We start from the raw sequence: 20226 nt of genomic DNA on the forward strand, positions 1-20226 counted from the left end.
GCACTTAATGTGAAAGAGCCACATGATTGCTCAGAGCTCTGGTATGAAACTGGAGATCAGCCTGTTGAAAGTGGGGGTGCCCAGGTAAAGATTTTTTTGGCTGATACCAATGACTAATTATTAACCAGCTATATTGGCTGACACTGATCCAATTGCCAATATGCATCCTGGTAGCTTGGAGAGCATCATCCAGCTGGTATGTCTTTTGTGGGGAGGGGAAACAAGGCCCCCGCAGTAAGGGAATGGGGTTGGGAGAGGCGCAGAACAGCTGGGGTGGGGCACGGGATGGAGCCGCAGCATGTCTGGTGCAGGGGAAGGGCGGCTTCTGCCACTGCATGCACCTCCAGGGGTGGCATGGAGGGCATGTGCCCCCTAGATCTGTGTGTAGGGTGAAGGCAGGCTGCTGCTGTGCGCTTCGGGCCGGAGGCTGTGCCTCCCGCTTCCCACTGGGGATGGCCTGGGCCAGGGCTGCACTCAGGCAAGGTGGTTCAGGTGGCGTTGGGAGGGGGATCATGGGGGAGCTAGAGCCACCCAAAATTTGCCATAACCCCCCCTCCCAGTGCTGCTGCTGCCTACCCAACCCCACCTGGCCTGAGTGCAGCTGCTGGGAAGAGCCCAGCGTAGCCTCCCGCTCAATCCTACTGCAGCAACCCACCATCACCGCACATACAGATCTGGGGGCACATGTCTCCCCCAGGGGTGCGTGCAACAGAGGGAGCCATGTCCCCCCCTCTCCTGGATGAGCCACTGACTCTTTCCTTAACCCTGCCCTACCATGGCTAGGCAACAGCTGCCCCACTCCCTCTCTCACTGTGGGGGCCTTGATCAGCCCCCTCCACACCCTTTCCCCCCCAACGCCCCGCCCCGACTTACCTGCAGGATGCTGCTCTCCAAGCTGCTGCCGCGTGCATGCTGCAGTTACACACATGCACGTAGCATCTATTGGCGACATTATTGGCCCCATCAGCCAAAAAAAGTCGATTGTTAATAATGTCAGTTTTCCTTTTATTAGTGCTGATATGATATGAACCAATGTGTCGGTGCTCCTCTAATTGAAAGTCTTTGGGTTAGGGTCAGAGAGGAGAGCAACAAGGGTGTTGTAGTGGTGAGTGTGTGTTATAGACCACCAGATCAGGAGGAAGAGGTAAATGAGGTCTTCTTCAAACAGTTAGCAGAAGTTTCCTCATCACAGGCCCTAGTTTTGATGCGGGACTTCAATCAACCTGACTTCTGCTGGGAAGGCAATACACCTGTCATAGACAATCCAGGAAGTTTTTGGAGTGTTGGGGACAACTTCCTGGTGCAAGTGCTGGAGAGGTTTCCTTGATCTGCTGACAGACGGGGAAGAATTGGTGGGCAGTGTAAAAGTGGATGGTAATTTAGATTACAAGAAGACTGAGTTCAGGATCCTGAGGAAAGGAAGAATGAAGAGCAGCAGTGTAAGGACCCTGGACTTCAGGAAAGCAGACTTCAACTCACTCAGGGAATTGATGGACAGGATCTTTTGAGGGGCCAGTCTTAGAGGGAAAGTAATCCAGGAGTGTTGTTTGTGCTTTTAAAGAAACCTTACTGAGGAAGCAGAAAAGAACCATCCCAAAGTACAGAAAGACTAGCAAGTATGGCAGAAGCCCATCTTGACTTGGCAGGGAGCTAAAACAAAAAAGAAGTTTACAAGAAGTGGAAACTTGGACAAACAACTAGGGAGCAATATATGAGTATTGCTCTGGCATGCAGGGATGAAATCAGGAAGGCCAAAGCATAGTTGGAGTTGCAGCTAATAAGGGACATGAAGGGCAACAAGAAGAGTTTCAACAACTGTGTTAGTAACAAGAGGAATATCAGGGAAAGTGTGGGTCCCTTACTGAATGGGGGAGGCAGCCTACTGACAGATGATGTAGAAAAGGCTGAAGTATTCAATGCCTTTTTACTTCATTCTTCACAGATAAGGTCAGCTCCCAGACTACTGGACCTGGCAGTGCCATTTAGGGAAAAATAAGTAGTCATCAGTGGCAAAAAAACAGGTTAGGGACTATTTAGAAAAGATGGACATGCATATGCTTTTTAAGGTGTGGGACCAGAATAAGACACGAAATTAAAACTGTGGGTGCCCCATGGATTTATAAAGGAGCATAACAATACTTTCTGTTTGGTTAGTTGCCAGGGAGAAACGGCAGCAGTGTGGATGCAGCTTCCAGCTGCTTGTCCCTGGTGCGGCTTCCCACTGTTTGGAAGCTGTGCCTGTGCTGCAGCCAGGAAGTAAGAAGCAGCAGTGATATAGGCACAGCTCCAAGGTGCTTGGCCCCAGTGCAGATGCAATTTGAAAAGACGCAAAGAAAAATCCAAAGGAAGTTTCAAATCACTTACCCATTCATTTCAAATAGAAAATATAATTCTGTTGCAATACATATACTTTCTAGCGGTATCTGTTAAATTCTGAAATTGTATTTCAGAATGTTTGACAGCTCACTAGAACTTCCTTGAAAACTATTTAGAACTGACCTACTGATGTCAAAACCACTGCATAGGACTGTGGCTTTAGAGCAAAAACTTCCTTATGCAATTTGCATTGTAACTGCTTAATGCTGCCCATGTTGTAACTGCTTAATTCTGCCTACTGATTTTCATAGACACTAAATACTACCTTAAAATGTCCAGTATTTAAGTAGTGTAAAAGATGGTTGACTATGTTGAGATTTTGTTTATTGCAATTGCACTATTGCATACCACAGAAAACTATCTCAGTACTATCCATGGAGATTGGCAGAGTATATATTCATTGTTATACCTGATCTGATGTATCAAGAGTCTGGTAACCTTCCCAGGGGTATCTCTGTGGTATACGAGTTATTTCTGTTATATAAGCTAGCCTTTTGAAACGTTTCAGAGGTGCTTCAAAACTGCTTGAAATGTTTCAAAATGTTGTGTCTCCTTTCACGTGTGTTTGGTTACATGGAGGTTTGTGGTGAGATTTAGGAAGTGAAGTTGTTGTTGCCTTTGCCTTCGATCTGTATGTGAGCTAACAGTCTGATTTTGGCCTTTTGTCATGAAACCTGCATCAGCTGTTCTAAGTTTCCCACCAGTGATTGTCCCAGCTACACAGTATTCCAGATTCAGTTCAAGATTTCTTTAAATAAAATCAGATGTTTTCCAATGCAAGTATTCCTATTCCAAGTATTTTCCTATGCCTTTACTTGACTTCTGAATATAAAACAACACCTATTCTTTGTGCTGTCAGTGCCTGGTGAAAATTAGATCTTTCAAACCCAGCCCAAGAGGTGGTAAACCTGGTTGAATCCTGTTTGGAAAATTCCCTATAAAAGCATTGTTCATTTAAAATATTCTCCTCCACTGAAGTTTCCATTTATCTGTATCTTCAAATCCAGAACATTAAGTCACATTTTAACATAATTTTAAAACAAAATAAATAGGTTTTGTTTCCATAATAAGCAAAACAAAAACGTAATATTGACTCTGTGTCATGAGATTTATTATGAAACCATCCAGATAGAGCTCTCTCTCATCTTATATCTGAGCTCATCTCTTACGGGGCTTCTGCCTTTTTGGGGGTTTTTGGGTTTTTTAGAAAAAAATACTTCTTGAGCAGTTAATTACTGTCATTTATAACAGATTTAGCTAGTCCCAAGAGTTGTATAATAAAAATGTCCTTTCTGCCATTGTTTTTCTTCAGGTACAAGATGCTGGGCAAGATATGTTGGCTTCCCCTGCTACACCAGGAACAGGCAAATCAAAGGTACGCTATTTTACAAACATAATTAATTTGGACAGCAGTAATTTGTATTCATACAACCAACAGTAGCCACTACTGCTAGTGGGAAGACTCAGTAGGGAGTAATTTAAAGGGTACCTCTAACTAGTCTGTTTTTGCCGAAATGGAATTACATTATTTAAACTTGGGACCTTGACTGCTGAGGAGGAATTCTTCTGAATTCATTGGCTGTTATCATTACTTGGAGCACATGTACTAACCTTTTAGTGGCATCCAGTTCAAACAATGAGCATTTATTTCCTTATGTACATTCATATCTCTATGTAAATATACTGCCCACTTGTAAAACAACGTTAAGTCAGCATGCCGGATTCGAGAACATTACACAATTTACATTATGCTCAAAATGCCTCCATTATTTTTAACTTGGCTTATATTCACTTGTCTAAAGAATTTTAACTCAACTTCCCAGAAAGCTGACCCTTAAGGCTTTGAGGTCTATATTTTGAATGGGTATTAACCACTTAAGCTCCTCCTTAAGTTGTAAAATTATATGTAGACTTACTTTTTTTGACATTGTACAGTTAGGTTGTGATACCAGCATAGGGGAAGGCATGTACTTGTCCTACATTTTAACTTTTTGGAAGTCAGTTAAATTTTCTCTTTGCAGTTTAGTAATCTTGCAAGTTAGAAATGTAACAAAGCATGCTTTCCCTGTGTTGTACAGCTGGATACATTACCCAAAGAAGATCTCATCAAATTTGCAAAGAAGCAAATGATGCTTATACAGAAAGTGAAATCAAGATGTGCAGGTAACATGGGTTTAGTTGACTGTTCAAGACCTTTTTAGAACCTGAAAAATATCACACTGTGATGTATTAGCTAAATAATAATATTTTGTGTTACCCTATTAGACACCTGGTTTAGTATCCAAGTGAATACCTGATTTTTCAGTTCCTCATTCCCTCCCATTTTCCTTACTCCTGGGAAAGGTTTGAGGTAGATGTCCCAGAATGGAGGAAAGACAAGAAGCACTGCACTGATTTGATATTTAATATTTCTACCTGAGCAGACAAGGAGGAGTGATGGGAGAAAATATTTTGATCAAGTTGGTAATTGAACAGTATCCTGGAGTGGGGCTTATCACTGTATATCTGTTCCTGGCGGTAGTAACAAGCAAGAAAAGGGAGGGTGGATACTTCTAATAGAAACTGGCAGTTGCCAGCTACTCTGAGTCCATGTGATGGATGTTGGGTATCTTCTGCCTTTTGTGATTATTCTATTTTGCTCACAGTTGTTCTCCTGATCCTGGTGGAGGAGTTCTGACAACTACATACAGGCTGTTTATATTTATTGGCTTTAGTATACTGTAACACAACGGCAGTTGTCATTCAGCATAGGATCCAGCTGCTTTGCTTGAACTGATTTTTCTCACACTAGATGTGTGCACAGCCATTGAATAATAACGTGCAAGTCTGGCTTCCCACTTTCAGTTTGCATGCTTTCTAACTGTTTTTTCTAGGTACTAATAGATTTTACTCTATAATTGTTGTACAACCCTACTGCAAAATATGATAGTATTCTTAAAAAATTGTCGTAGAACCTTACTGCAGAGTGTGATAGTATCTTAAAAAATGTATAGACACTAGGGGTGCACCGATAGAGACTTGAGGGGCTGATACTGATTCAATTTCTATTACAACTGTGTTCAGCTGGTGAGTCTGTTGTGGTGGAAGGGGAAAGGAGGGGGGGAAGGGGCACGGAGAAGGCAGATCAACACCCTGTGCAGTGAGGGTGACAGACGGACAGACATTGCCCAGCTGGGCAGGGTGCAGGACAGAGCCACGGCTCGTATGGGGGAGGGACACGGGGCAGCTTCTGCTACTACATGCACCCCAAGAAGATATGGCATGTGCCCCCTGAATTTGTGTGTGGTAGGTGGGCTGCAGCTGGGGCTATGCTGGGCTCTCCTTGGCAGGGGCTGGGTTTGGGGTGAGCGGTAGTAGTGCTGGGAGGGGGCTAAGTTGGGGGGGGCCTGCAGCCACCCCGAATTTCACCATAGCTTCCCCTCCAGGTGGATGGCAGCAGTGCTGGGAAGGGGGGTTGGGGAGGCTACTGCGAAATTTGAGGTGCCTGCAGCGTGCCCCTTTCCCCTTCCCCCGTCCCATAGCCCCCTCGCAGTGCTGCTGCCACCTGTCCCAAGCCCAGCCCCCTCAGAGAAGAGCCCAGTGCAACCCCAGCTCCATCCCACAGCTGCAGCCCGCCCACCCCACCCTGCGCAGATCCAGGGGACACCTGCCCCATGCCCCCCTGGATATTCCACGGCTCCATCCTGTGTCCCACCACATCCCGGCTGCACCTCTAGTAGACACCTAGCTAAGATTGCTTCTTAAAAAAAAATGGTAAGTCATCAGGCACCATTGTGGCTGATCTACCTGAACCTCTTTAAAAATAAGTCAGAGACTACTAAATATATTTATTTTTCTTCTGGCTGTCTTGGTATATAAATGGTTTAAAAACTGAAACACCAAGTTTCAGTGCCTATATAACATGTACAGAATAACTCACCCAGAAGTTCTTGACTTAAATGGACATCAAGTTGTTTTCAGAAATTTTTAAACTTTGTAGTTGCTATTTTTGCACGCTTACTTTTTATGGTGTCAGAAAGGAGCTGATAGATTTTTTTTTTAATTCCAAATAATGAATTCAGTGAAACTTGTATACAATTAACTTTTGTTCTAGAATTGGAAAAAGAGGTTGAAGAACTCAAATCAAAGCCAGCTGCTGGAGGAACAGATGATATTATTCAGGTAGGAATATGTGATTGGCTTCTGTAAGTTGTAAATTATTTTCATAACCTTTACATACCATTGAAGCTCCTTGTTCACATCTGTAATGAATATCTAATAAACCTTTTTATTCTGACTGATTCAGATAAGACCTCATGCCCACGGGACAATTCCTTTGTCTGTTAAAATCCTCTTAAAAGTTTCTGTAGTAGGGGATAATTTAGCTCATGTAATTGCTGCAGATTCATATGCAAATGATGGAGTTGTTTTATGCCATCCAGCAGTTCAGAAAGAAGGCATTTGTTGCAATGAATGTACTTAAAACTCCCACCTTTGAGTTTCGTGATAAATACAGGTAGGTTGTCAAAAATGGTGTAATTTATGTAGCTACCAAAGTAAAAAGTCAATGTAAGAACCTTTAAAGAATTCAAAATTTGCTTTAATAATTTGATGGGTAAAATTATTTACATGAACCTTACAGCTTTTATTTTCTGGGCATTAAAAACCATAAAACTTAGTGAAACCAGTTTTCTAGTAAAACAAATCCATTCTACTTGATAGGTTATCTACATTAGATGTTAGCAGTGTGGCTGTTAATATTTTTCATCTGTACTTTCATCTGAAGGTATTAACTCAAATACAAGACAAGGGTTACCCCTCTCCCCTTTCAGCATTGGGAATAAAACCCTTTGTCTTGGATTTGAGTATAAGGTAGAGTGAAGGCAGGCAGCTGATGTGGCTCAGGCTCTGCCCTCAATCCAGGGTTGGGGTCAGGGTTGGAGCTGCAGCAGCTGCCTGTCTCTCCACCTATCCCCGACAGACTTTGCCCCCTAGTGCCTGTGCCTTACAGCTTCTGACATCCCCTCTTCCCCAATCAGTCACGACTCTGGTCCCATTCTGGCCTAGGGCACAGAGCACAGGGTAGCTCCAGCCACTGGTGTTCTGGTGTTCCCAGTGCCAGAGGATAGGGGCCATAGGCTGCAGGAAGGGAGGCAGACATTGTAGGGGGGAAAATGGGTACAGGCACTGAAGCGGGAGGGCAGGAGGCACAGGCACCACAGTGTGGGGTGCAAGTGCTGGGAGGGTAAGCAGTGGGCGGGGGTAGGAGGCAAGTCATTATGGGGGGCAGGGGGCAGACTACCTATCTCCACATGACTTTCCCTGCTGCTGCTGCATTCACTGCTGTAGCAGTGCAGGGATACAAATTTATGACACCCCTCCAATAGTTAGATCCTAGTCATGGAAAACTGTAATAAATTTATACTTGGGGGGGATGATCCTAAATTTAAAGCTGTCCTGGAAGCAGACATACATGGTAATTCTTGTATTAGGTATTATTCTCTTGTACAAAAAAGAAAAAAAAAAGAAACCTTAAGGCCAGTATCTTGCCTAGCAGAGACTGCTGAGACACTTATTTCTACATTGAGTAATACCTCTTCACACCAGTATTTATTTTTGTCTCAAAATTAGGCTCTCACAGAAAGACTGGATGTTGTTCTTTTGGAAAAAGCTGAAAGCCAGCAGCAGTGTCTTGCTCTGAAAAAAGAAAGTGCCCAAAGGAAACAAGAAGCAGAGGTAATCAAATAAGTAGAAATCATTTTGCTTAAAAGAAAAGTGTGTCAATAGTTGTATTGTTTCTTTGTATTAAGTGCTAACTAATACCAGTATTTAATATTAGGAAGCAATAGTATGATTCATTTTCCTTTTAATCCCTTTTTCATTGGCTTATGTTCATAAATAATATTCAAGTTTACGTATGTCTAAGTATAATTAGCCATGTGGACTTGTTGTTATAGTATTTATTTAGAGTATTGAAAGAACTGGCACAAATGGGCACAAGGGTCAAATCTTCCAGAAACACAGAAAGAATCAATAGGTATCAGATCTTGAAATATCCTGTCAGCTGTCCCCTCTGCTTTTGCAAGCGCTGTTAGTTGCATTCTAGCCGTTGACCGTGATTCTTTCAGCAAACGTTATATTCTTAATGTTTATGTGTCCCTATTCATCTGTACAACGAAAAATTAAAAAAATAGACCTGTAGATTTCACATGTTGCAAGTTTAAGCTGTTAATATGTTTCATGTTGTAAGAATAAATGTAATAGGTTACATCTTGTTCTGGTACAGTAATTGCTATCAAGGGCTTATCTCCAATCTCTTTCCAGATTTCCTTGGCCATACATAAAGGATGTGGAGATCAGAGTCGCCAAGTTCATAGTTGTTTAAATTAATAATTTATATTTTTATAATTTTTAATCAATTTAGTGTTAAACTTCCACTCAGCAATTTACAAATAACGAGTCCAAATGCTTTTTTATATAGACTTTTTAAAGTGAGACTATAATATGTGCTAATATTGTTGTATATTTCCCATATCTAAATCTGTCTGTATTTAATGTTTTTTTCAGACTGCTGTAACAAAGATAGAAGAACTGCAGAAGCAATTAGCAGAGTCAAGTGCTGATTACTTGAAAGAAATTGAAGCCCTTAAAACAGAAATAGCAAGATCACAGTTCATATATAATGAAGACCTGACCAGACTACAGAAGGAACTAGAAGAAGAAACAAAGAAATGGAAAGAGCTTATGCAACAGCTTGAACTTTATCATAACCAGGAAGAAGAAATGAAAAAACTACAAGAAGAGGTCCAGCAAATTAAGCCTGTGTATGAGAAACAGATTTTGCATCTGAACAAAGAGTTAGAAGCTATCAGTGATAATAAAAATAAAGAAATTGCATGTTTGCAAGAAACTATCAAAAGTCATTTTCAGCATTCCCATAGTGAAATAAATAATTTACAGGAAGACCTTATAAAATTAAAAAATGCACACCAGGAAGAGGTGTCAGAGTTGATGCATCAACTTGAAACCTCTGCTAAAGAAAATGAAGAAAAGCTAAAACAGATAGATAAGCTAACACAAGATTTGGCAGAACAATTTTTGATAAAAGAGAAGAGCATAAGGGACAATCTCCATTGTAGTAATGAGGAGTCTGTGTGCGACCAAGAACACCAAAGAGAAGCTCTAAGTAAAAATAAAGAGAACCAAATTAATGTTATAGATACACAAGAGGACCTGTGTGCAGAAACACAAATGGAAAAAAATGTGAGGTGTTTAGAACGTACCTTGAAAGAACTGGAATCTCAGCATAGTATATTAAAAGATGAACTGACCTATATGAGTAATGTTAAATTAAAACTGGAAGCGGAAATCCAGCACACAAAGGATGAATACTTTCATGAGCGAGAAGACTTGGAATTTAAAATTAATGAACTGCAGCTTGCTAAGGAAGACTATTGTGGTTTAATTGAAAAACTAAAATCTGATCTCCAAGCAACAAAATACCAATGTGAAATCACTGTAAAAGAACATAACTTAGAAATTCAGAATCTGAGAAACCAACATATGAGAGACATGTCTGCACTAAAGGAAACTTTATTATCAAGTTCAGAAAAAGAAAATATGGCATTAGTTTTTGAAATACAGGAGCTTAAGGAACAATATCAAAAGCTCATGCAGGAGAAAGAAGAAGCAGTGTCCAATTATGAGAGCTTGAGGGAAACGCTGGAAACTCTACAAACAGAATTGGGAGAATCTGCTGGAAAAATCAGCCGGGAGTTTGAGACGATGAGGCAACAACAAGCTTCTGATGTCAGTGAGCTACAACAAAAACTCCGAGCTGCTTTCAATGAGAAGGATGTCCTTCTTGAAACTGTGAATCGTCTCCAGGAGGAGGCAGAAAAATTATCATCAAAACAAACAGAAGTGGAAGAATTTAAGAATAAAATAATCTTGCTTCAAGAGGAGAATGAGTCAGTGATGACCTGTCTCCATCAAAAAGAGGATGCAGTAAAAGAACTGGAAGAAAAGTTGATTGTTCTTGACACTCAGAAAGATGGTATCTTAAATCAAGTGAAGAACTGTGCTGAAGAGATTGAAAACCTTCAAGAAGCATGCAAGAAAGAACAACAAAGGGTTCTAGAACTTCAACAACAAGCAAAAATTGTTAACCAGTGTAACAGTGAACTGAGAAAAAAGGTAGAGGAATTAACGGAGAGCCTAAATGCAGCTTTAATAGAGAAAAATGAGAATAACCACAAGTTAGAGCAATTGGAGGGAAAAACTGAAGCTCTTTTGCTTGACAACAAGAGTCTCTTATCTCAAGCAAGTAGTCTTCAGGAGGAAAATATGCAAGTCAGTAAAGAAAAAGACAGATTAACTAGAGACCTGGAAAAAATTACATCTGAGAAGGAGGGTTGGTCGGTATTTAAAGAACAAGTGGAAAGGTTAGAAAAGGAACTACAAAAAGCTGTCAATGAAAAAGACCGCTTAATGGCACTACTTGAAAGTGAAGAAACACATAAATCCCTTGCCAGAACTCAGCTACACACTCTGTTTGAGCAATTGGGGTCCGCATTTTCAGATTACGATAAAGAATGTGATGCTGTTAATTTATTACAAATTGCAAATGAATACTTAGTGAAAATGAAAGAGGAAGAAAAGAACCTGACTTTACAAAAGGATGAAAAGATTCTTCATTTGCAGCAGGAGATAGGGAGGCTTCAGGAAGAAAATGTTGCTCAGTATTCAGAACTTAGGTCTCTTCTTCAAGATTTTGAAAAAGAAAAAGGTCTCTTAAAAGAAGAACTGGAAGGAGCTTTGTCAGAAAAAGAAGCACTTCAGCTGGACATCCAGGAGTTAGAGAGAGCCAGTGAGAAAGCACGGAATGAAAACCAAGATCTTCTTGTTCACATAGAAGAGATCTTTCAAAAACTTGCTAGTTATGAAAATCAAATCCAAGAGCGGCAGAAGGACTCTAGTACAGAAGACCAAGAAAACTTAAATCTCACTCTAGAAAAAAGAGACATTGAACTCAAAAGCGTGAAAGCGGAACTGAACTCTCTAAAGGTTATATTTTTGTTATTGAAGTACATAGACTAAACTTCTAAAGCCGTATTTGGTAGAATGACTGATTGTTTATTAATCGGTGGGATGGAAGAAATTATCTAATGGGAAGGTTATCTATTCCATCTCTATGATTCTGACTCTATCTTAAATGAGCAAAACTTAAGGTGCGTGTTAGATCAGTTATTTCCCCTGCTCTGTTTACAATAACTTCCAGGGCTACCACAAACTTCCTTATATCTAAAGTTGGTTGGTGTCTGATAGTGACCGAGGAACAACAGCTGCACAGAATTACTTGAGCCCTCTTTACTTGCTCTTGACATAATTGGATGGAAAACAGCTGTTGCAAGAATGATTTCTCCTTCTTTTAAAGTTTTTTTTTTTGTTTGTTTTTAATTATTGAGGAAACACACCTTTTTGTTGTTGTTTATATAGAAATAGACTAGATTTTGGCTTTTAACTTTATTTTTGATTGGCTGCTTAATATGTCTTGCTGAGAAATAGCAGACACCACAAATGCTTGTATGCTTGTAATATATCATTTACCTTTGTTTATGATACAGGACTTAGTGGAGAAGTTGACTATGAAAAATGACCAACAGTCTTCAGTAGCAGAGCTTCAAGAAAAAATTGGTACAACTTATGGCCTTTGATTTAATCAGTTTTAATTTTTAAACTTACTTAAAAATCTTGCCTCCTTTTCCTCTGCATCAACACAATTCATCTTTCATCTTTAACTTGTTTATGGAAGTAAAGGATTGCTTTCTTTATATCCAAAAAGAAGGCTAAATAATGCTGATGTCTGTTACCAATATCAGTACTTTTTCTAAAATACTCAGTTTCTTTATATCATGGGTTATGCATGACTGACTACAGCTTGCATAACTCTACAATTCAGGAGATAGGATCTACTACTATTATGAATTGGTAACCGTTATAGTACCACTGAACAGTTTACTTCTAGTTTTTTTAAAGAGTAAAGCTAGGCTCCCAGGGCATTCCATTAGCCTTGTAGTAAAAGACTAGACCTAGGTGGAAATTAAACCTATTGAGTTTCACTGGAGGGTTGTAACCTAAATAATAGATTTCTTGTGGAATATTTTAGAATCTAAAGTACCTATAATAGAAGTTCTTTTTAGATTACTGTCTCTTCCATTTAGAAATAAGCAAAACGACCATATACATTCATGGCTAATAAAATTATATTAGCAAATCACTTATACATATCAGGGAACAGACAAAGCATTAAAAAATTGGCAAATATTAGCAGCTGGCTTCATTGCTTACAAGGTATTATTCTATTCTGGAGTCTTGGGTTTCATTTACCCCTCCTAGTTTTAATTGCTGTGGATGTCATTTGATCATATGAAGCCTAGGGGTAATTGCCTCTGGTCAAGCACCCTTTTGTTCCCTTTTCTTAAAGTGGGAAATAGTTGTACAGTTTGGAGTCCTTAGAACTGATTCAAGAAGAGCCACCACACCCTTACTGTAGAAATATGCATTGGAAATGACCAAGGCACTTATCCTAAAATGCTTGAGAAGATGTGATACCAAATTGAAAAAAAAGTGAATTACAGAATGAGGTGAGCTTCCAAACAAAGCTTTCAAGAGATTGATTGAATGAAGTGTTTGAGGGTATGTCTATCACAAGGCAGTGCCGTGTAGAAATACCCAGGTCAGCTCTGCAAAACAGCTATATTAGCACAGTGTTGCAGTGAACTGTTAATCCCTACTCCTTGTTAGCCCAAACAGCACCGTGCTATTGTTCTAGAGTTACTGTACACACAGAGCTAACTTGAGGTATCTGGGTAGTGCTGCCTTGCACTGTATAGACATACTACAGATGTCTTCCAGTTTTTCACTGATATTGAATGCTTATCATTCTTTGTATGAAGGACCTTTTAAATGCACATGCATATTTTATTCTGTTGCTCAGATGAACTATTTTCTTTGATTTTAGTAAAGCTGGAAAGGGAATCTACAGAGAGAAAAGAAAAGTTAAACAAAATTAAGATGGTTGCTGTGAAAGCAAAGAAAGAACTGGATTCCAGCAGAAAAGAGGTAATTTTTTGAGACCTTAATTTGAAGAGTTTTCTGATGCACAACAAGGTTAATTATGGCATAATTCTGTGTTCTTTATAATAAGATCCAGGGTCTTAGAGAAGAATTAGAATTGGTACGATTGGAGAAAGATCAGTTATCTGCTTCTATGAAGGATATCATTCACGGAGCTGAAAGCTATAAGGTAAGTTGTACTGTATCTTCAAAAATATAGATTTATCAGAAAATATTCTTTTTGATTATAACACTGTAGTCCTAACTCCATTTTCTGTCTAACTCTTCTTAATTGTATAATACTCAGGCTACCAGTTTTCCATGTGTGATTACAACATTCTTCCTCCCTTGCTTTAAATGGTTGTGATGTGTTGTCAGTATTGCCAGTTTCATCTGAGAAGTAACTGTTCTTTAGTTATGGGTAAAACTATTCCTGTCAGCTATATAGAATATAAACACATACATATACATCTTAATTTTTACTATATTTCTTACTTGCATGTAGTGTGGCCTTTTTACTGTAGGGCATCTAAACAATATATATTTTTAAAACAGCAAGAGTTTCCATTATAAACTTAAAAAAATACTGACTTTTATACTGAAAAGTTCCATGATCAGTATCTGCCCAGCAAAGATATTTGTTTTACAAAGAAAGTCTTTCTGCTTAAATTGATCAGCAGAAAAAAAAAAATTTGCATGAGAATTATATGTAAAAAGAAAATCTAACCATACTTTTTGAAATGTGGACCTCGTGCACATTCTGGACTTGTAAAGTTGTAACGTGGGACATGGAATGTTCAGAAATGTATTTTCTCATTAGGAACCTGAATAGCATCAGTTGACATTCTTTCTAACACAACCAGAAAGGTCAAACAAGGATAAGTAATATTGGGAACACTTTCATGAGAGAAATTCTTTCCTGGAAACATCAAATCCTCTCTAAAATTTGCCTTTAACATCATCAACATTTCTAATAAAATATTGATATAATAGAGTTATTTTTTTAAAGTTCTACCAGTCAATGTCAGCAAAAATGGCATTCTTTTCTCACCCAATCAATTTGAAATGTAAATTTCAAGGTTAATTAGAACTCTTTGGATTCTGGTGTTAAGCTTAGCCAAAGAAAACAAGGCTTTACATGTGGAAAGGCCTTGTGCTAATGCAGTTAATTTAAGGTTCCAACTGTGTGTCTTTGCCCCCATGGCCAAAAGAAAACAAGTTCTCTTAGTGACCTGCCATTTAAGAAGGATGCATGAAATTACGTTCAAAACATATTTTATGTAACAGACAGTTACCTACTCCAAAAACAGACCTCACCTCAGTCAAATCCTTCAATTGTACATGTCACTAAGTAAAACAGCATAAATCTACCAAGGAAAACTTTAAGTTTGTTTCTACCACAACCTTGAATGGAAATACAACTTTAATTTACCATTAGTATTTCTTGGTGCATCTACATGTGCTTAACTGCACAGTAGACTAATTTACTTCAGTGTAAAGTGTCACAGTCTACACATGATGCTGTTAGACAGCAGCAACCTTATTTTCATTGCTGTGAGAGAGTACTGTCCCTGGCAGTATTACGGGGTTGAAAATAACTGAACCTAAACACACATGTAAATGCTGGCTCAGATGTAAATTGCACCCAGGCAGCAGGGTGCCAGACCCCTCCTGCTGTCTAGTCACACAGCTCTGTTCTTTGGACACTCTTGTGTCCCAGCTGGCCCCTCTGCTGCCCAACACGGCGACCCGGAGCCCAGGGTTGACTCCCAGAGCCTCCTACCAGCCCAGGGCTGTTCTGCCCCAGCTCAAACTGTTGCGGTCCCAGGTGCATGTATAGATGCTGTGTCTGGGAGCTGTTAACTCTGGCACAAACTGTGCCAAAGTTAATCATGGTGCATTAATTGAACATGTAGATGCACCCTCTGATATCACAATAAGAGATGCAAGATACTAAACAGCAAAAAGTAAAAGTGTAGTTTACACTTTTTATTACAAGTGAGTCATAGTTTTCTATGTTTTTAACAACATTTCAAGTGGTTTTTTTAATGTTTCAAGAATCTCCTATTGGAATATGATAAGCAAGCAGAACAACTGGATTCTGAAAAGGATCGAGCAAATAACCTTGAACGTCAGGTAGATGACATTACAAGACAATTCCAGACATCAGCTCAGCAGGTAAATTATATTGTACTTGAGCAGTTATTGGTTCTAATAGATGGAGTTGATCTTGTGTCACCAATTTAATGCAGCGGTGCTTATATTAATTATCCCCCTAATTTTCATAATCCTGCTTCTGCTTTCGATAGTTTTGCTCAAAAGTTGTTTTTAACGAGATAGATGTTATGCTATTTGCAATATTTGGATTGGGAAAATAATTAAAATAACAGGAATAAGAACAGTGTTTGGATATCTCTGAGTCTCAAATATCTAGTGTTCTGGAATGTGCGGTAGTTGTCATAGCCAAGAATTGCCGAAACTTGAAATTAAGTGCATTTGAGCAGACACAAAGTATTGCTATTCCACACTCACTGCCGAGGTAAGTGTTAAAGTCCTCCGTAATAGATCAGCGGCAGGGCTGTGCAAAATGGCTGTTTTGTTTCCAATCTGGATTCGTCTGTTTCAGAGGAACAATGATTCATTTCAGATCAGTGTTCCGTTTTGATTTGGCTGAACCTGTTCTGGAATTTCAAGGCTGTTTCAGTGCTGATTCAGATAGGGCATGGAAAGGAAGGCGCAGCCGGGCAGCTGCAGGTTCTCCCACAACTCCTTTGGCTGTGCCTGCCTTTCCCTAGGTTGGGGGAGGCACGGGAGAAGCCCCCATGGCTGCCCTGCCCACCATCATCCCCCTCCTGGCACTTAAAAAAGCCAAAAAATAAACCCACACTCACTGGCTGCAGCAGCAGCGATCGGGGCCTCTGGGGGCTCATGGCAGAGCCATAGCATGGGGCAGTTTGGGGCAGCCGGGATTGCCCCCATCTCTGCCTGGCATGAGCACAACAGCTGCCCCATGGTGCAGGAGCAGCACAGCTTGGTACAGAGCTGCATGCTGTCTGGGAGCTGAAGCCATTGGGATTGAGCACTGCGGGCTCTGGCTTATAGGTAGAGCCACCCCAGCTCCCAAACAGTGTGCGGCACCCTGCCAAGCCGCACCGCACCCACACAATGCAACAGCTGCCGTACGGGTGCCAAGCCGGTGGGCGATCCACACCGTCTCCTTGCTGCTTCGTGGTACCACGAGCCCTCAAAGGCCCTGATTGCTGCTGCTCCAGCCAGTGAGTGCAGAGCTCTTTTGTTTTTTGGTGCCAAGAGGCTGGGGCCAGGCAGGGCAGTTATGGGGGCTTCTCCTGCAGCTCCGCCAGCTGTGTCTGCCTCTGCCCTGGCAGGGGGAGCTGCAGGAGAAGCCCCCATGGTTGCCCCGTCCAGCCCCAGCCTCCAGCGGGCCCCTAGATCTGTGTGTGGGATAACAGAAGGCTACCATTCCTTCCCCCAGAGCACTGGGATTGGAAGGGATCTGAGTGACAGATCACAGCCACTGGCCAGCTACGGATGTCAGCTGAACTCCAACTAGCTTCGAGCATCAAGGACAATAAAAAGTCCTTTTTCAGATATGAGGGGAGCCGGAGGAAAAGTGACGGCAACATTGGACCCCTGCTGAACCAGATGGGGCAACTGACAACTGAAGCCCAGGAAAAAGCCAACCTATTAAATGGGTACTTTGTGTCAGTCTTTCATCAGTCCCATGGGGCGCCCTTGCCCGCTATGGGACAGGGAGGTCCTGGTGGGGGGGATCCCCTGCCCTCCATTAATTCTGACCTCGTGAAGGAACACCTTGAGAAGCTGGATACCTTCAAGTCAGCCGGCCCTGACAATCTACACCCAGGGTACTCAAGGAGCTGGTGAGCATCATAGCCCAGCCTCTGACACAGATCTTTGAAAACTCCTGGCGCTTTGGTATAGTGCCCAAAGACTGGAAGAAAGCCAAAGTGGTGCCTATCTTCAAGAAACGGAGGAAAGTGAAGCCAGCTAACTATAGGACCATCAGCCTGACATCTATCCCGGGGAAGATCTTAGAAGAGTTTATTAAAGAGGCCATCCTTAATGGACTGGCCGACGCCAACATCCTACAGGATAGCCAGCACAGGTTTGTTGCGGGTAGGTCTTGCTTGACCAATCTCATTTCCTTCTATGACCAGTTGACCTATCAACCTGGACAAGGGAGAAGAGATTGATGCCATATATCTTGACTTCAAAAAAGCCTTCAATCTGGTATCCCATGATCACCTCTTGGGAAAACTGGCCAATTGTGGCCTTGGGTCCACCATGATCCGCTGGCTGGGAAACTGGCTCCATGGTCGGACCCAGAGGGTAGTAATTGATGGCAGTCACTCATCATGGTGTAATGTGACCAGTGGGGTCCCCCAAGGCTCTGTCCTTGGACCCATATTGTTCAACATCTTCATTAATGATGTAGACATTGGAGTCAGGAGCGGACTGGCCAAGTTTAATGATGACACCAAACTTTAGGGCAAAGCATCCACGCCAGAAGACAGGCGGGTGATCCAGGCTGACCTGGACAGGCTCAAAAAATGGGTGGACAAGAACCTGATGGTGTTTAACACTGAACAATGCAAGGTTCTCCGCCTTGGAAAAAAAAACCTGCAGCATCCTTTATAGGCTTGGCAGTGCTACGCTGGCTAGCACTATGGAAGAAAGAGACTTGGGGGTCGTCATTGACCACAAGATGAACATGAGCCTGCAATGTGATGCTGTGGCTAGTAAAGCTACCAAAACACTGGCTTGCATCCATAGGTGCTTCTCAAGCAAATCCCAGGATATCCTTCTCCCTCTGTACTCAGCCGTGGTGAGGCTGCAGCTGGAGTACTGCATCCAGTTTTGGGCTCCACAATTCAAAAGAGATGTGGAGAAGCTTGAGAGTCCAGAAAAGAGCCACGCACATGATCAGAGGTCGGGAAAGCAGACCTTACGGTGACAGGCTGAGAGCCATGGGGTCTTTACCCTGGGAAAGTGCCAGCTCAGGGGTGATCTGATGGCCACCTATAAATTTATCAGGGGTGACCACCAGGATCTGGGGGAATGTTTGTTCACCAGAGCGCCCCAAGGGATGACGAGGTCGAACGGTTATAAATTCCTGCAAGACCATTTCAGGCGGGACATAAGGAAGAATTTCTTTACTGTGCGAGCCCCCACGGTTTGGAACAGCCTGTCATCAGAGGTGGTTCAAGCACCTACACTGAACACCTTCAAGAGCAAATAGGATGCTTATCTTGCTGGATCCTATGACCCCAGCTGACTTCCTGCCCTTTGGGCGGGGGGCTGGACTCGATCTTCCGAGGTCCCTTCCAGCCCTAATGTCTATGGAATCTATGAAATCAGTATCAGAGCAGCCCTTCCCCACTCCGTCCTGCTCCCTCTTCTGAGTTTCTCTTTCCCCGCAAGCCCACCTCTGAAACTGTTTCTGAAATGTTTTGGAGATGTTTTTGGAGTCTTTCATTTTTTTCCAGATTTCGTGTTTCAGGTGCTAAAATGGGTCAAAACACCTCCGAAGTGAAACGGCTGCTGAAATTTTGCACAGCTCTAATAAACAGTGCAGATTTGTATCTAGCCTTTATTAATATTGTCCCTCCTTTCTATTGTACAAGGATAATAGCAGCTGTCAGCAAGGGTCAAGAATTTCTCTCTAATGCTTGGTATCAATACTAGATATTTCAAACTATACCACCTCCAAAATTTCAAAAACTTAAAATAATTTGAATACTGAGTTAGATTTACACCCTCTCCCAACTCTTGGGAGGCACTGAGTGTAACGATATTTTTATAGGCAAATAAAAAAAAATCCAGAAAATTTAGTCTTTTGGAGCTTTTTATATCTAGTCCCTGGTTGGAATACTTTGATTTAGGCTGCATGCACATATTCAAATGACCTGGGAGAATGCTCCTGGGTTTGTTCTTCTGGGGGAAAAACATGCCCAAAGATGCCTGAGTAGATGTTAGAATGCCAAGTCCCTGAAGAGCAGAGAGCTTGCAGTGCTGATGCTGGAAAGCCAGGGTCCCCATGCTCTACTGGCTCCCTCAGTTTGCCTGGCAAGAGTTGGCAGGAGTACACAAGGCAGCCCTGATTGGTTGACCCAGACTGCTCAGAATTAGTCTGTATGTCCCTGTAGCATCGTGTAGGACTATGAAAGGTGCGCGTTCTGCTCCCTGCTCAGCTGGAGTAGTAGAGCCCAGCCCAAGCAACACATTATCTCCATGAGTGCTTTTTGACTGTCATTTATTTGATTTCCTTAACTCTCAGACAATATAGGAAGCGTGTCATTGGCTCAAAACAAACCCGTGTAAACATCTGCCACCCTCATCCAGATGGAAATAAGTTTTTTACCTATGCTTTAGTACTGCCAGTTTATCCGTTGTAGTTAAGTAACACTAAATGATTCTAAGTAACTATTTTCAGTAGAAATTGATGCTGTTAGTTCACAAAATATGGCAGCTGTATTTAAGAGACAATGTCTGTCTCAGCATGATATAATAATATTAATGACAAACTATTCTTGGAAGGATAGTCATGCTTTTCCAAATTTCTCCATCCCCTTAAAAAGCTACCACATCACTGTGACAGTAGATTTTAAACAAGTGTGCTCCGGGAGTCCGAACTATATCACCAGTTCTTAAGCCAAGTTGTTTCCCAGTTTTACTTAAAACTATGGACTTGGTTTTATCCTCTCATTTATTATC

The 20226-nt window shown here is 41.5% G+C and overlaps 1 protein-coding gene across 1 annotated transcript in view; it reads left to right on the forward strand.

The window, feature by feature from the left end:
• GCC2 (GRIP and coiled-coil domain containing 2) overlaps positions 1-20226 on the forward strand; it is a 56977-nt gene that overhangs the window by 1810 nt on the left and 34941 nt on the right. The window contains exons 2-10 of the mRNA XM_090021275.1: positions 3689-3751; positions 4455-4539; positions 6470-6537; positions 7987-8091; positions 8923-11421; positions 11982-12051; positions 13379-13479; positions 13565-13663; positions 15532-15651. Coding sequence (XP_089877401.1) covers positions 3689-3751; positions 4455-4539; positions 6470-6537; positions 7987-8091; positions 8923-11421; positions 11982-12051; positions 13379-13479; positions 13565-13663; positions 15532-15651 — 3210 coding nt within the window. The remainder of the gene's footprint in view (positions 1-3688; positions 3752-4454; positions 4540-6469; positions 6538-7986; positions 8092-8922; positions 11422-11981; positions 12052-13378; positions 13480-13564; positions 13664-15531; positions 15652-20226) is intronic.

The sequence above is a fragment of the Crocodylus siamensis genome, chromosome 1 (assembly GCF_052110815.1).
Source record: "Crocodylus siamensis isolate JL-2025a chromosome 1, ASM5211081v1, whole genome shotgun sequence".
Classification (NCBI taxonomy): Eukaryota; Metazoa; Chordata; order Crocodylia; family Crocodylidae; genus Crocodylus; species Crocodylus siamensis.